Genomic DNA, 13,895 nt, shown 5'->3' on the forward strand with positions numbered 1-13,895 from the left:
CCAGCAGTATATTACTAAGTATATAACAATTTGGAATGCCAAAGGAAGAAGTAAAAGCAGTTTGACTGCTGAACTGCTGGTAAATAAATATTCCAAAAGTGTGGTATGGTGAATCGTGCAGTTTAATCATTTATGTGTTTCGAGGTCGTACGGACTTCCTCAGGAGATCCACAATGCTACTGGCATTGTGGGCTCCTGAGGAAGAAGTCCATACAGCTTCATGCATAACGAATTAAACTAGAAGATTTACTATACCACACTTTTGGAATATTTGTTTACCAGCAGTTAATCTGCTTTTTCTTTTGGTATACTGCCCTGGAATTATTTTAACTTGCAGCAGCTGGACATTCTTATGAGCCATTTTTAGAGTTGTTCTTCTCACAACCAGACAACACTAACGCCACATGTATTGGGTTAACGCCCTACAGCGCACTATTTATTATCCCACAGCCTATTTTAACTGTCTAAATAAGCATTTTAAACACATTAAACACGTTTTTTTCTTAATCTTGTAGGACACCCTTTAATTTGTATGAAGTAAGCTCCTAGGTCACCCCCAGTGGGCTGAAGGCTTCCAAAATGTAATCATTTAACTATTTGGCTATCCAAGAATTTTGGAGATTAATTGCAGAATATTTGAGCTAAAACTCAGCAAAGATGCATTATAAAATGAATCAGCACACAATTTGTTGGAGTTAATCAGTTGGACTGATTTGATGACCCGAACACTGAGCTGTTTCGGCTACTTATACAGTGCACTCTATTCCCACTTTTAACAATAGGAACTGTTTTCCCAAGGAAAATTACATTTGCTTTCATGTTTCTTTTTAGCATAATATATGCAGATATACAGAAAATATGTGAGCTGACTGAAGCGGATAGACTGGAATAGTCAATACACACTGCTGGTCCACTTATTTCATTTGGAGCTATAAGGTTTTCTTCACAGAGCCGTATCCGGCTTCCATGTGAACTGACCATATATTGATAAAAACCGAGTCAGATCCTATCACGGGAAATCAGAAAATCCGTAAATAAAAACTTTCGGAGAGGTTTTCCTACTTTCTTCTTACAGCTGCATTAAAATTGTTATATCCATGTACAACTACCAATATCATGTAGCTGGGGCCAGATTTACCATCATCAGGGTTGACCCTTGGTAAGTATTTTTATGAACCAATCATCAACATTGCTGTGTGACAGATCTGTGTTGTACGGATCTGTAACATGGTGCCGAATGAGACTATATTGTGCCTCTGAGTTTATCTGCAGGCACACAGACTTTTCTTTTCTCAAGGATTCCCTGAGAGTCCCCAATGAGAAAGTCTACGAAGTCTCTTGTGTGCCACAGAGATGGTCTCTCTGAGAAACTATGCTTCACGTAGAGAATACAGGGCCTTGTAGAAGCACAGTAGATCGGCACCTGGAGTGTCTACAGAAGAACTGTATGGACACTGGGTCATTGTGTCTTGGGTCTGTGCACGCCGATATGCTGTGTACACGGACTCTTAAAGGAGTATTTTCCCTTTAAATAAAAATATAGTAATAAATAAAGATGCCTATGAGGGTTGTCGCCCAGATCGAGTGAAAACAATAAATGCTTCAATACATAAACAGACTTTATAACTCAGTGGTCTAGGAAAGTGACTAATCTGGCAGTTCTCATAATGGCTTCCATATTGGTCAAATGACAGCTTTCCTCAACACAGAAAAAAAACTTGAATATAATGTATATCAATGTGACAGAAAATGACAAAAAAAGACATATAGAGATAATTCCCTTTATTTAAAGACATTTTTATCTGTTGGGAAAACTGCTCTTTAAAGAATAACCGTGGTTTTCATTTTTATGTTGTAAATCAATAGTACACAGTGATAGATGATGATGATAGAAAATGATGATAGAAAATATTGTACTATATCTTATCAGAGAAATCTACTTTTTTTCTCCTTCTGGGCTGATCATTCATTCTTAATTCACAGGTAAAATCTGTATTCAATCAAGATTGTTACATCACTGAGATAGGAGATGGTAGTAGGTGCTCAACACATTCTATGGAGAGAAGGGAGGAGCTGAGGCAAAGACCCTCGCTACTCTTCCCACTCCCATCTACATAGAGTCTTATTAGCACCAACTGCCATCTCCTATCTCAGTCATGTAGCAATCTGTCTTCACTGAATACTGATTTTACCTGTGAATTGAGAGTGAAAGATCAGTCCAAGAAGAGACAGAAGCAGATTTCTCTGATTAGATATATTACAAAGTTTCTTATTTTTATGTGTACTATTGATTTATGAAATAAAAATTAAAACAACAGTTATTCTTTAAGCTTTGGGAAAAATGTCCACTGCTGGGTTGTCACATAATGGAATTTTACCCTGTGAGAAGACAAGAAAACAAACTTGAAACATGCAGCATTAAACCTTCTTACCTGACACTGTTCCTCCACTGTTTCCTTCCACTTTCATTTTTTTCTCTAGCCTTTTCTTTCATTCTGTCTTTCAATAATTTCCTTATTTCTCTTGACTTCTTCCATCTACTGAAACGTTTAAATGTAATTTAATTTGACTTTTAGGATATACGGTACACAGTTATGATGATATTTGTTTCCATTATTCCCTCCATCATGGAACAGTTTAATGTGTGGCATCAAGTCGTTGCCACGTCGTGATGGTGTGCATATTACGAGAAGACAAAATAGTAAATAAAGAAGTATATATAAGCTCTATGTAATGTAATAATATCACTACTAGTATGACACAACATATTGCTAATAGTTATGCTAAGTATATGACATACTATACAGTTGTAGATGGAAGCATAAATAGAAACTAACTACGCTCAGTTGTTCTCTCTCTGTCTCCTCTTCCTTCTGCTTGGCCTGTAAGCATTATTAAGAGTTATGTGTCTACATCATGTAAACACATGCATTTCATATTCAATCTTGCCTTGCTGATTTTGCTGTGATGTCATGTTTATTGTTTTCTGTATCCTCTAACCAACCACAGTGCTTAACCAGAGAGATATCGTCTTCCTTTTGGATGGTTCGGTCAACGTTGGAAGTTCCAACTTTCCATTAGTAAGAGACTTTCTCGTGAATGTGATTAACAACCTTGGTGTCAGCAGTGAAGGCACTAGAATTGGCCTGGCCCAGTTTAGTGACACCCCAAGAACTGAATTCTATTTAAGCACGTTGACCTCAAAGCCTGACCTTCTCGAGCGTTTGGGTCAGCTAAGAATCAAGGGGGGTAATCTTCTGAACATTGGTTCTGCAATTCAATTTGTTCTCCGCAACCATTTCACCAGAAGTGCGGGCAGCAGAATAGAGGACAAAATACCACAGCTTCTCGTAGTTCTGGCAGCTGGAAAATCCTCAGACAATATTCAGTCTGCTGTTGTTGACCTCACGAGATCGGGGGTTTTGACTTTTTGTATCGGGGTTGGAAATGCTGATAAGGAAGAGTTGGAAGCAATTGCTTTTAATCCAACCTTGGTTTATGAGATGGAAGATTTCGAGGCATTGCCTGGCTTCAGCCAGCAGCTAATAACCCCTATTACCACCTACGTTAGAGGAGAAGTTACAGAAGTGACAGTGACCACAGGTAATTTCACATATTTTGACCTTTTATTCACTCAGCAAATCATTTAACTGATGTTGATTGAACATGAGTCATTCTGTTACATTCTTTGGTTCTGGTCACATCTGCCTTTGTCAAGTTCTGTTCTGTTTAAGGACTAGAAAAGCAAAACTGATGGAAATCTGGATCCATCATGTGATGGACACCGAGGGCTTCTGACTGACTCCCTCTGACTTATAATGGGGTCTATTGGCTTTTGTCATGGAGTCTGGTAATTTGTCAAAAAGAACAAAAAATGTGATGTTGCCAACGCAGATATGAACATAGCCTTATACATGTAATATTTATTTGTTTTTATTTCTAATGCAGACAATATTAAACATAATATTTATAGTTTAATTATTTTATTGATTTTGACGTTTAATAATTCTCATTTAAATGTGAAAATGAAGATTTAACATGTATAGAAATTGTATGCATACATTATGCCTTAGAACAGTGAACAAATGACCCTTCTTAATTAGTATATACTTTTTATAGCATGGACAACTTCATTCATCACTGCCAATTATTTAAAATCATTTTGCTTTCCTTATGTAAACTTCATTAATTTACATTTCCTTATTAGTGTCAAATTAATTTTGTTATACGCTTCCTTGAGTTTTTTCTTATACAATGATCAAAATCTTCATTGTAATTCCAGAATTGTAAATGAACCAACTCTGTCTGCCTAGAGCTGCCATTAAAGGGAGCTAAGGCTCCATTTCTGATCTCTGTTGGGGTGAACAAAGCAAAAACAAGTGCCAATTCACCACTTGACAGACATCCATGACACCTAACGCGCCTCTTTAACTTATAATGTGGGAAGAACAGTGCAGTATACAGCTCTATTCTTTGCATCAGTGGTGGACACCACAATGAGACCTGATGGACCCCATTATAAGCTAATGGAGTCTTTGATGTCTTTCGTGTCCATCATGTGATGGAATTTGGCACTCATTTTTGGTTGTTTGTTCCTAGAAAGGAAAAGACAATATATATGTGAACTAAGACTTACATATTGATTGAAATAGTATTGAGCAAATTTCTAAACTTCACCTAATGGCAGCTACAAGCAGCTTCAGTTGTGTCATACCAATCCAAGGCCATTCGGAAGATTTAGGGTTCGATTAGAAAAACAGAGCTCCATCTTTTATAAAGATATAGAGTATTGTGGAATGTATGTTTTGCTTTAGTGTTTAGTTTTTGCTTAGTGCATTTCAAGGGTTTCTTTAACAACACACCGAACAATTATCATCATCATACTTCATTTAACATAAAAAAAATACTTAAAAGGAATCTGTTAGCAGGTTTTTGCTATGTAATCTGGGAGCACCATAATGTGGTGGGAACAGAGTCCCTGATTACAGGGATGTGTCACGTACTGGACTGTTTTGCTGTTTCAATAAAATCAGTGTTTTGTCAGCGGGAGATTATCATTAAATGACAACTGGCCTCATTCCTCCTATCCTAATCCAACCACACCCCCAGTACTGATTAGCCTATTTCTGTCAATATAAATTGTCCACATAAATCAGCCAATCAGTGATGTTGGCGGAGTAATACATAGCTTAACATCTGCAGCAGAGAAAACTGTGAATGAATCACAACTCCTGCAACCAGTAAACTAAGTGATACATCACTGGAATCAGGGTCTTGATCCCTACAGCATACTCCTTCAGATTACATAACAAAACTTGCTGACATCTGACATTTAATGATTGACATCTAATTAGTTCTTTAAAATATTTCCTACTGTCTTCTTTTTAATCAACTTAAAGAGGTTGTCCACTAGTTTTTCATTGATGACCTATCCTGAGTATAGGTCATCAATGTCTGATCGGACGGAGTCCGACACCCAGCACCTCGGCTGATCAGCTTGACGACTGGACGTAGTCACTTGCAGAGCTGCTCCGTCGTCTGATAGTGGCCTCTTCAGGGTACTGAGCATTCACCTCCTATTCAAATCATTAGGAGGCGGATGTGTAGTACCTTGTGGCGGCCATACAAGAAGGCCGCCAGCTCCGCAAGTGAGTACTTCCAGCCGGCAGCTGATTGGCGTGGGTGTTGGGTATCGGACCCCGGGCGATCAAACATTGGTGATCTATCCCAAGGATAGGTCACCAATGAAAAAGTAGTGGACAACGTCTTTAACAAACTATATCACGATATGATACAACTGTCTCATAGCCAAATATTTTATAATCCATTTCTTTTCAACATTTTCCAAGAATATTCAGTTTGCTTTCATAATTTATTTATATTTCTTATATTTTCATTACATATTTCATTATATAATGTGTGTTTATTGTGTATATTTCGCAATGTATTAACGTGCTGAGATCAAATTCAGTAGCATCCTGGTGTAAGTTGCTGAATGTGACGAATATAAGCTAGATGACATAAAGTCTCTATTATTGTAAATGTTAATATTAGCAGTCACCAAGCAGTTCTGTGACCGTATAAGGTGACAATATTCATTATGATGTTCTGTATAATAGTATATTATTACTTATGATAAACATTTCAATTCCACAACACCTATATAAAATAAAGGGGGCATCCTGTCCTCCATGTATTGATTTCGTTCTTATCCATTCTGTAGAGAAGGTCCGCACCAGCTGTATTTTTATGTTTGGCATAAAGAAAGAGAGCACACCCTATATAATTGGTTTAAACTTACAGTAAAATAGCATTTTGGCAATAAATAATGTATACATTATACTATTGAGATGTGCTGTGTACAGCAACTAGCAATTTAACATAAGGCCATGAGTTACTGGGTCAGAAAGTGTCATCTGGAACCAATTAATGTATAGGAATCCCAAATAAACTCTAAGTATGCAAATAGTATATTAACATCAAGGAAAGGTAAACTATAAAGATATGTAAAACTTAGCTATTAAATAATATCATTAAAATAAATTATCTGGAGTTGAGGGACAATTGATATTGACCAAACTAGATATACTGTATTTATAAAGTGCAAGTGCTCAAACTAGTCAGTGATCCCAATAAAGGGCTCACCCGTACGTCTTGATGACATGTATCCCTCCAAGGTAACATGCGAACAGGAGTAATGATAAACCGAAACTAGGCACTAGATACCCCTGTCATGCCCCATGTATAACTCCTGCCTTGGTAAAGGCAGTACTCAAGTGTGGCATTGTCCAAAAAAGTACCCCAAGAAAGGTGAGATTCCCTACGTGTTTACTCCTCAGTATTGAGGATTCTTCATGCAGCGTTCTGCAACACTGTGAATACCTGGTTTTGGTCTCCTGCCACTGCAGGACCCCTTCCTTTCTTTTGTCTCTTTCTTTTGTTGCATACTCCCCTGAAGAATCCTCAGTACTGAAGAGGAAATACGTAGGGAGGGTCACGTTTCTTAGGGTACTTTTTCAAGCAGTGCCACAGTTGGGTACTGCCCTTGTCAGGGCAGGAGCTGTAAACGGGGCACAACAGGGTTATCTAGTGCCAGTTTCGTTTATTGGTGCTCCTGTCCACATGTTACCTTGGAGAGGTACATCTCATTAAGACATAGATGAAGATGTTGATTTTTTTTGTTGGCGGGGAAATACCATATCACCTTTTTCCATAACTTGCCCCCTTCCACATCCATTCCCGTCTTGGTTTCCAACTCTTGAATGTGCATTTGATTTGGATATTGGGGTTGGCTTAATGGTAGAGTGTCCAGGTATCATGCACAAGAAACATCCTGGAAGTGCAGCTTTGTTGGAGGTTTCGACATTTGGGAGATTTGCCAACTCTTCCAGGAATTTGGGAGCCTCCTGGACATTTCCTCAGAGTTGGCAAATATACATAATGAAATTAATTTCATACAGTCATTCTTCACAGGTGGTGGTATATTGCCATTTTAATGTGTAGACAGTAGCTAAAATATATGTAGCCATCTACACTGTGTCAGAATTATTAGGCAAGTTGTATTTTAGAAGATTATTTTTATTATTGATCAACAACTATGTTCTCAATCAACCCAAATGACTCATAAATATCAAAGCTTAATATTTTTGGAAGTTGGAGTGTTTTTTTTTTTTAGATTTGACTATCTTAGGAGGATATCTGTTTGTGCAGGTAACTATTACTGTGCAGAATTCTTAGGCAACTTAATAAAAACCAAATATATTCCCATCTTACTTGTTTATTTTCACCAGGTAAACCAATATAACTGCACAAAATTTAGAAATAAACATTTCTGACACGCAAAAACAAAACCCCAAAAAATTAATGACCAATATAGCCACCTTTCTTTATGATGACACTCAACAGCCTTCCATCCATAGATTCTGTCAGCTGCTTGATGTTTACGATCAACATTGCGTGCAGCAGCCACCACAGCCTCCCAGACACTGTTCTGAGAGGTGTACTGTTTTCCCTCCCTGTAGATCTCACATTTTATGAGAGACCACAGGTTCTCTATGGGGTTCAGATTAGGGGAACAAGGGGGCCATGTCATTATTTTTTCTTCTTTGAGACCTTTACTGGCCAGCCACGCTGTGGAGTAGTTGGAGGCATGTGATGGAGCATTGTCCTGCATGAAAATCATGTTTTTCTTGAACGATACCGACTTCTTTCTGTACCACTGCTTGAAGAAGTTGTCTTCCAGAAACTGGCAGTAGGTCTGGGAGTTGAGCTTCACTCCATCCTCAACCCGAAAAGGTCCCACAAGTTCATCTTTGATGATACCAGCCCATACCAGTACCCCACCTCCACCTTGCTGGCGTCTGAGTCGGAGTGCAGCTCTCTGCCCTTTACTGATCCAGCCTCTGGCCCATCCATCTGGCCCATCAAGAGTCACTCTCATTTCATCAGTCCATAAAACCTTTGAAAAGTCAGTCTTAAGATATTTCTTGGCCCAGTCTTGACGTTTAATCTTATGTTTTTTGTTCAAAGGTGGTCGTTTTTCAGCCTTTCTTACATTGGCCATGTCCCTGAGTATTGCACACCTTGTGATTTTTGTTAGTCTAGTAACATTGCAGCTCTGAAATAGGGCATAACTGGTGGCAAATGGCATCTTGGCAGCTTCACGCTTGATTTTCCTCAATTCATGGGCAGTTAGTTTGCGCCTTTTTTCACCCAACGACCCTGTTGGCTATTTGCCATGAAACGCTTGATTGTTTGGTGATCACGCTTCAAAAGTTTGGCAATTTTAAGACTGCTGCATCCCTCTGCAAGACATGTCACAATTTTGGACTTTTCAGAGCTCGTCAATAGGGCTTTGATGTCATTAGACAACACCCCTCCTCATTACAGAGATGCACATCACCTGATTTACTTAAATGGTAGTTGGCTCTCAAGCCTGAACAGCTTGGAGTAGGACAACATGTATAAAAAGTATCATGTGATCAAAATACAACTTTGCCTAATAATTCTGCACACAGTGTAATGTAGACACAATGGCCTGATGTTCTCCATGATACATCTCGTCTTCTGTTCTTCCCTTTCTTGCTTTGTCCTAATATTCAGTGAGTATGGAGGATGATAGGGGTCCGACCCTGAAGCAAACCTCTCTTCTGTTTTTATCTTGACAGCACTAAGGCACATAATTTCAGGTTAAGGAGGCTCCATGTCCACAAGTACTTTATAGTGTCAACCTATACATGTATTGCCTAACCTGAAAATAACATCTCTGTTAAAACATTCTCTTCTTCCTCCCTTTTCTTTACCATTTCTTTTAATAGATGAAGATATCAAGAAGGATGTAGTGTTCTTGATTGATGGTTCAGATGCTGCCATATCTGGTTTCTCATCTCTCAGGAGCTTTATTCAGAGGGTGGTAGAATACCTTAACGTGGGAAGAGACAAAGTACGCATCGCTGTTGTCCAATACAGTAATACTGTTAGGCCTATGTTCCTTCTCAACACCCACTCAGACCAACAAGATGTGATAAGAGCTATACAAAGTATGTCTCCGATTGGGGGCTCTCCACTGAATATAGGGGCAGCCCTAAGCTATGCAACAAGCAATGTTTTTACACAGTCAGCCGGGAGTCGAGCAGAAGAAGGAGTGCCACAATTTCTGGTTCTCTTGGCAACTGGAAAGTCTAGAGATGATGTACGAAGGCCTGCCATGACTCTCAAGCGCAGTCGTATTGTGCCATATGCCATTGGTACTGGCTCTGCAGATCGGACAGAACTTCAGTCTATCGCTTTCACTCCTGACTTTGTTCTGTATTTTCCCGATGTATCTCAGCTGGAGAATGCTTACCAAACATTCTCTCAACGGGTCAGCACCATTACCACCAGTGAGATAAGCACTATAGCAAAGACAGTGGAAACTGGTAAGAGCAATTCAAATAATGTTTTCATAGGTTCTGATCAGTGTAGTAATAATATTAATTTAATTTAAGTTATTCTTAGCAATGAACAAGAAGTATTAAAAGATTCCGTATGATGATACAATAGAGTAAGGGCATGTCCCCACCAAAATGAGACAAAAATCTGCAGCAAATTAATGCAGATTTCATTGAGAAAATACATTGGATTTCCATTACCCTTTGCATAAAAAAATATTAAATCTACTGTTGAAATCCATAGCACAAAGCAAATTTTCCTTCCTGAAAATATGAGTAGAAAATTGGCCACATAATTTCTTTATGTGTATAAACCTTTAATCAGTCAGAAATCTTTGTCAGTTTGTAGACTGACAGTGAAGTTATGTTCAGATGTTGATGTTTTCATGGTTATGTATAGATGTGCGCTACCCTGAATCTCTCACCGCAGTGCTTTACACTTATTGCGTAGGGCGGCTGATCTCATACATACTACAGCGGATCTAATGTCTTAGAATCGATCTGTCGACTCTACAAAAAGTTTTTTTGTTTGGTACATCATTGCATTCCCCATAGAAAAATAGTTTTGTCGAATCCTTTCTGAGAACTTTTCCCTTGTTTGAATAAGTTGACCACTTGGTGTTGCCATTAACCTTATCAATAAGGCAATATTCATACCCATTGTGACTCTGCTGCATGCGGGTGATAGAGTAGACTGTACAGGGAGGGACGGAACCTAGTTGTCAACTTATTCATTCATTTCCAGGAGGAACATCAGATGAGCAGCAAAATGCAGTTCTATGCAAAGATGCTCCAGTATTGTTACTGTATTTAAGAGGAATTTGTATAGCAAAATTACTACCCAATGCATCACCTTAAATTCCAATTACAGGGATTAAGCGGGTTTCTACATTGATGGTGCTCAGTTTTCAAAATAAATCCAACTGTGTATTCCACAAAAAATAAAGATGTGGCACTCACTACACAGTAGTCAAATCCATGAAGATGTTTAAATGGGTGGTTCGAAGGCCAAAGTAATTTTCATTCTATATCTCTATATATTTAATGCCATAATCTAAACTATTTTCTAATATACTTAAATTAAAAATTCCCAACCATTCCCTAACTACACTAACTATTTTTTTAACTTTTCTTTTGTATGACGCTTCATTTGAGAATCACAGTGCAGCATACAAATGAAGCATCATAAAAAAGATAATCAAACATTGTGTCATCAGGGGGCAAGGGCTGCGGTCACAGTCACAGACCCTGCCCCCTCCCTAAAAAGGAATAGTCATAAAGTAAGTGACACTTGTATCAGGGGCTGTGCACAATCACAGTGCACTCTCTGTTGTTGGCTCAGTTCAGCAGTAACAAGCTGGCAACAGAGCGTGGTGTCAGAATACCCGGAGAGCAGAGACCAGTGAAGTTACTTGCGGGGATGGCGCTAGTGTTTGTAAACAGTGTATTCTGATACTGCTCTGTTGACGGCTCGATATTGCTGATCTGAGCCAACAACAGAAAGCGGGTTGTGATTGTGCACATCACACAGCATGTAGGCACAGCCCCTGAAACAAGCATCACTCATAACACTGTGTTCACAAAGGAGGCAGAGGCTGCCTCTGCCCCAAGCCCACAAACCGCAGCCTTTGCCCCTGATGATGCTTCGCTTGAGTATCCCAACTTGCACTGGCATTCTCAAACCAAGAGTCGTCAAAAAGGAAGAAGGGAAAAAATACAATAGCTGTTAGATAGTGTGGGTAGGGAAGGATAGAAAATTTTTAATGCAAGTATATTCGAAAACAATTTAGATGTAGGCACTAAATAGCTAGGGATTTAGCAGGAAAATTACTTTACCTTTGGACCAGGCCTTTAATCATTCCATAGGAAAAATAGTTGGGGGATTTACAGCAATAATGGCCAGCAGGTTGGCTACATCTGTTTTGCGCGCAATGTGCTTTCTCAAGACATTAAAGCCTTGAGAAAGCACATTATGTGCAAAACAGCCATATGCAGTCATCTGCTGATCATTATTGATTTATACCCCCAACTATTTTTATTTAATGGAATAAATACATATATTCATGGATTTTGCTACTACATGATGAATACCACATATTTATTTTTTGGGAAATACATTTTATGGGGAATACTTAATACAGCAGGCATAGCAGGAATGTTGACCTGTCATCTTTAAGCTAACTTCAGGAAACACTGCGTGATACCCATAGTGGAACGGTCACTAAGACAAACCTCACCTGCAAAGCTCTAATAGGTCTAATAAGTCCCATGTGGAATCTCCTATTATAGTTGGAGGCGCGTAGTGTGTCATGAGTTGAACTAAACTCTAAAATGTGTTTAGCTTGTTGGGTAGTAATTACATTTCTTATCTTTTACTATTACTTATGGCTCCTATATCAAATATTAAAGCATTTTCTGAATCTGGTTATAAAGTAGATGATTGTGGTGAGTTAGGTCCTATTTGACGATTTATTAAGAGGGTTTGTTTAACCTTTAAACCATTTTGGTGCCTTTTTGTACAGACACAGAAAGCAAAAGAGACATCTTATTCCTGATTGATGGTTCCAACAATATTGCTGGGAGTTTTCCACTTGTTCGAAACTTTGTGGCAAACGTCATTGATGGTCTCAACGTTAGCCCAGATGAAACTCGTATCTCTTTGGGTTTAGTCGGTGAAAATGTGAAAGTGGAATTTAAGTTTGACTCATTTCAAACAAAACCCGAGGTAGTCAGTACAGTACGAAGGATGAGATTCAAACCAAGCAAGGAGTTCAATATTGGAGGTGCTCTGGATTATGCCCATGACAATCTTTTCACACCAGAGTCTGGAAGTAGAATTCAAGAGGGGGTACAACAATACCTAGTCTTGCTGGCTGCAGGCAAATCTGGAGACAGCATAGATCAGGCAGCAAATAAATTGAAGAGAGCTGGTGTGGTGACATTTGCTATCAAGGCACAAAGGGCTGAATCTCAGGAACTTGAGAAGATTGTTTTGGCACCACAATTTATTGTGTCCTCAGAGTCTCTGGGAGAGCTCTCCTCTTTACAGTCACAATTTATTAATCTCATAAAAACCATCTCAGTGGAGGTGCCAACAGAAACTTGTAAGTACTTTTATTTTTGTTTTTGCCAGATTTCCACATTTGCTGTTGCTCAGGCTTTGCTTAGGGCACAATGCCTTACTTTTCTGGTAGAGGTGTATCACAATGCCTCTACCTTAACTAACAATAGCTCTCACACAGCAATCAAAAGACATCTGTATCTTTTTCACCTTCAAAAGAAAGTCTGGTTCTTTCTTTATTTCTTTCTTTCCAGCACTGATCTTAAAGATCCATGCTGGAGCAGTAGGTTGCACATGAGCCCTGAGCTCCTTATATGTAACCTTCTGCATTTCAGCGACTGGACGTGACTTGGATTGAGGTGAGTATGCTGAGGCATGGCTTTCATAGCGACACTGTAGATAGCATTCTCTGGTTGTTCTCAATGGGGACAATATGGTTTGCAAACATTTAACTGGACAAATGCTCAATAGGTTGCATTATGGCTTGCATTAATGTGGCACTGTGGCTGGATTTCATATGAAGGTCATTGCTGTGGTGGCACAATGGCTGGCTTCTCCATAGAGGTGCTGCGGCAGCTGTGCTTTCATGAGGGCACTGTGATGGCTTCTGTTTCAAGGCAATTTGTCTCTCACTGCTATGGCAAAGATATATCTCTCGCTAGTATTAGAGCGCTGTGGCTGTCACTGGAATAGGAGTGCTGTGGCTGTCACTGGTATTGGATCACTGTGGCTATCACTGGAATAGGAGCGCTGTGGCTATCACTTGTATGGGATACTGTGGCTGCCACTGGTATAGGAGCACTGTGGCTGCCACTGGTATAAGTTATTCATGACACATGTGCTTCTATGTCTTCATCATTTAGTTTCTGCCATGTTTTATCAGCTACAGCATTTTGCACCCCCCT

The 13,895-nt window shown here is 39.1% G+C and overlaps 1 protein-coding gene across 1 annotated transcript in view; it reads left to right on the top strand.

Annotated features, from left to right (window-relative positions):
* COL6A3 (collagen type VI alpha 3 chain) overlaps positions 1 to 13,895 on the top strand; it is a 143,582-nt gene that overhangs the window by 63,766 nt on the left and 65,921 nt on the right. The window contains exons 5-7 of the mRNA XM_077272344.1: positions 3,010 to 3,603; positions 9,318 to 9,917; positions 12,452 to 13,033. Coding sequence (XP_077128459.1) covers positions 3,010 to 3,603; positions 9,318 to 9,917; positions 12,452 to 13,033 — 1,776 coding nt within the window. The remainder of the gene's footprint in view (positions 1 to 3,009; positions 3,604 to 9,317; positions 9,918 to 12,451; positions 13,034 to 13,895) is intronic.

This window comes from Ranitomeya variabilis, chromosome 7, assembly GCF_051348905.1.
Source record: "Ranitomeya variabilis isolate aRanVar5 chromosome 7, aRanVar5.hap1, whole genome shotgun sequence".
Classification (NCBI taxonomy): Eukaryota; Metazoa; Chordata; class Amphibia; order Anura; family Dendrobatidae; genus Ranitomeya; species Ranitomeya variabilis.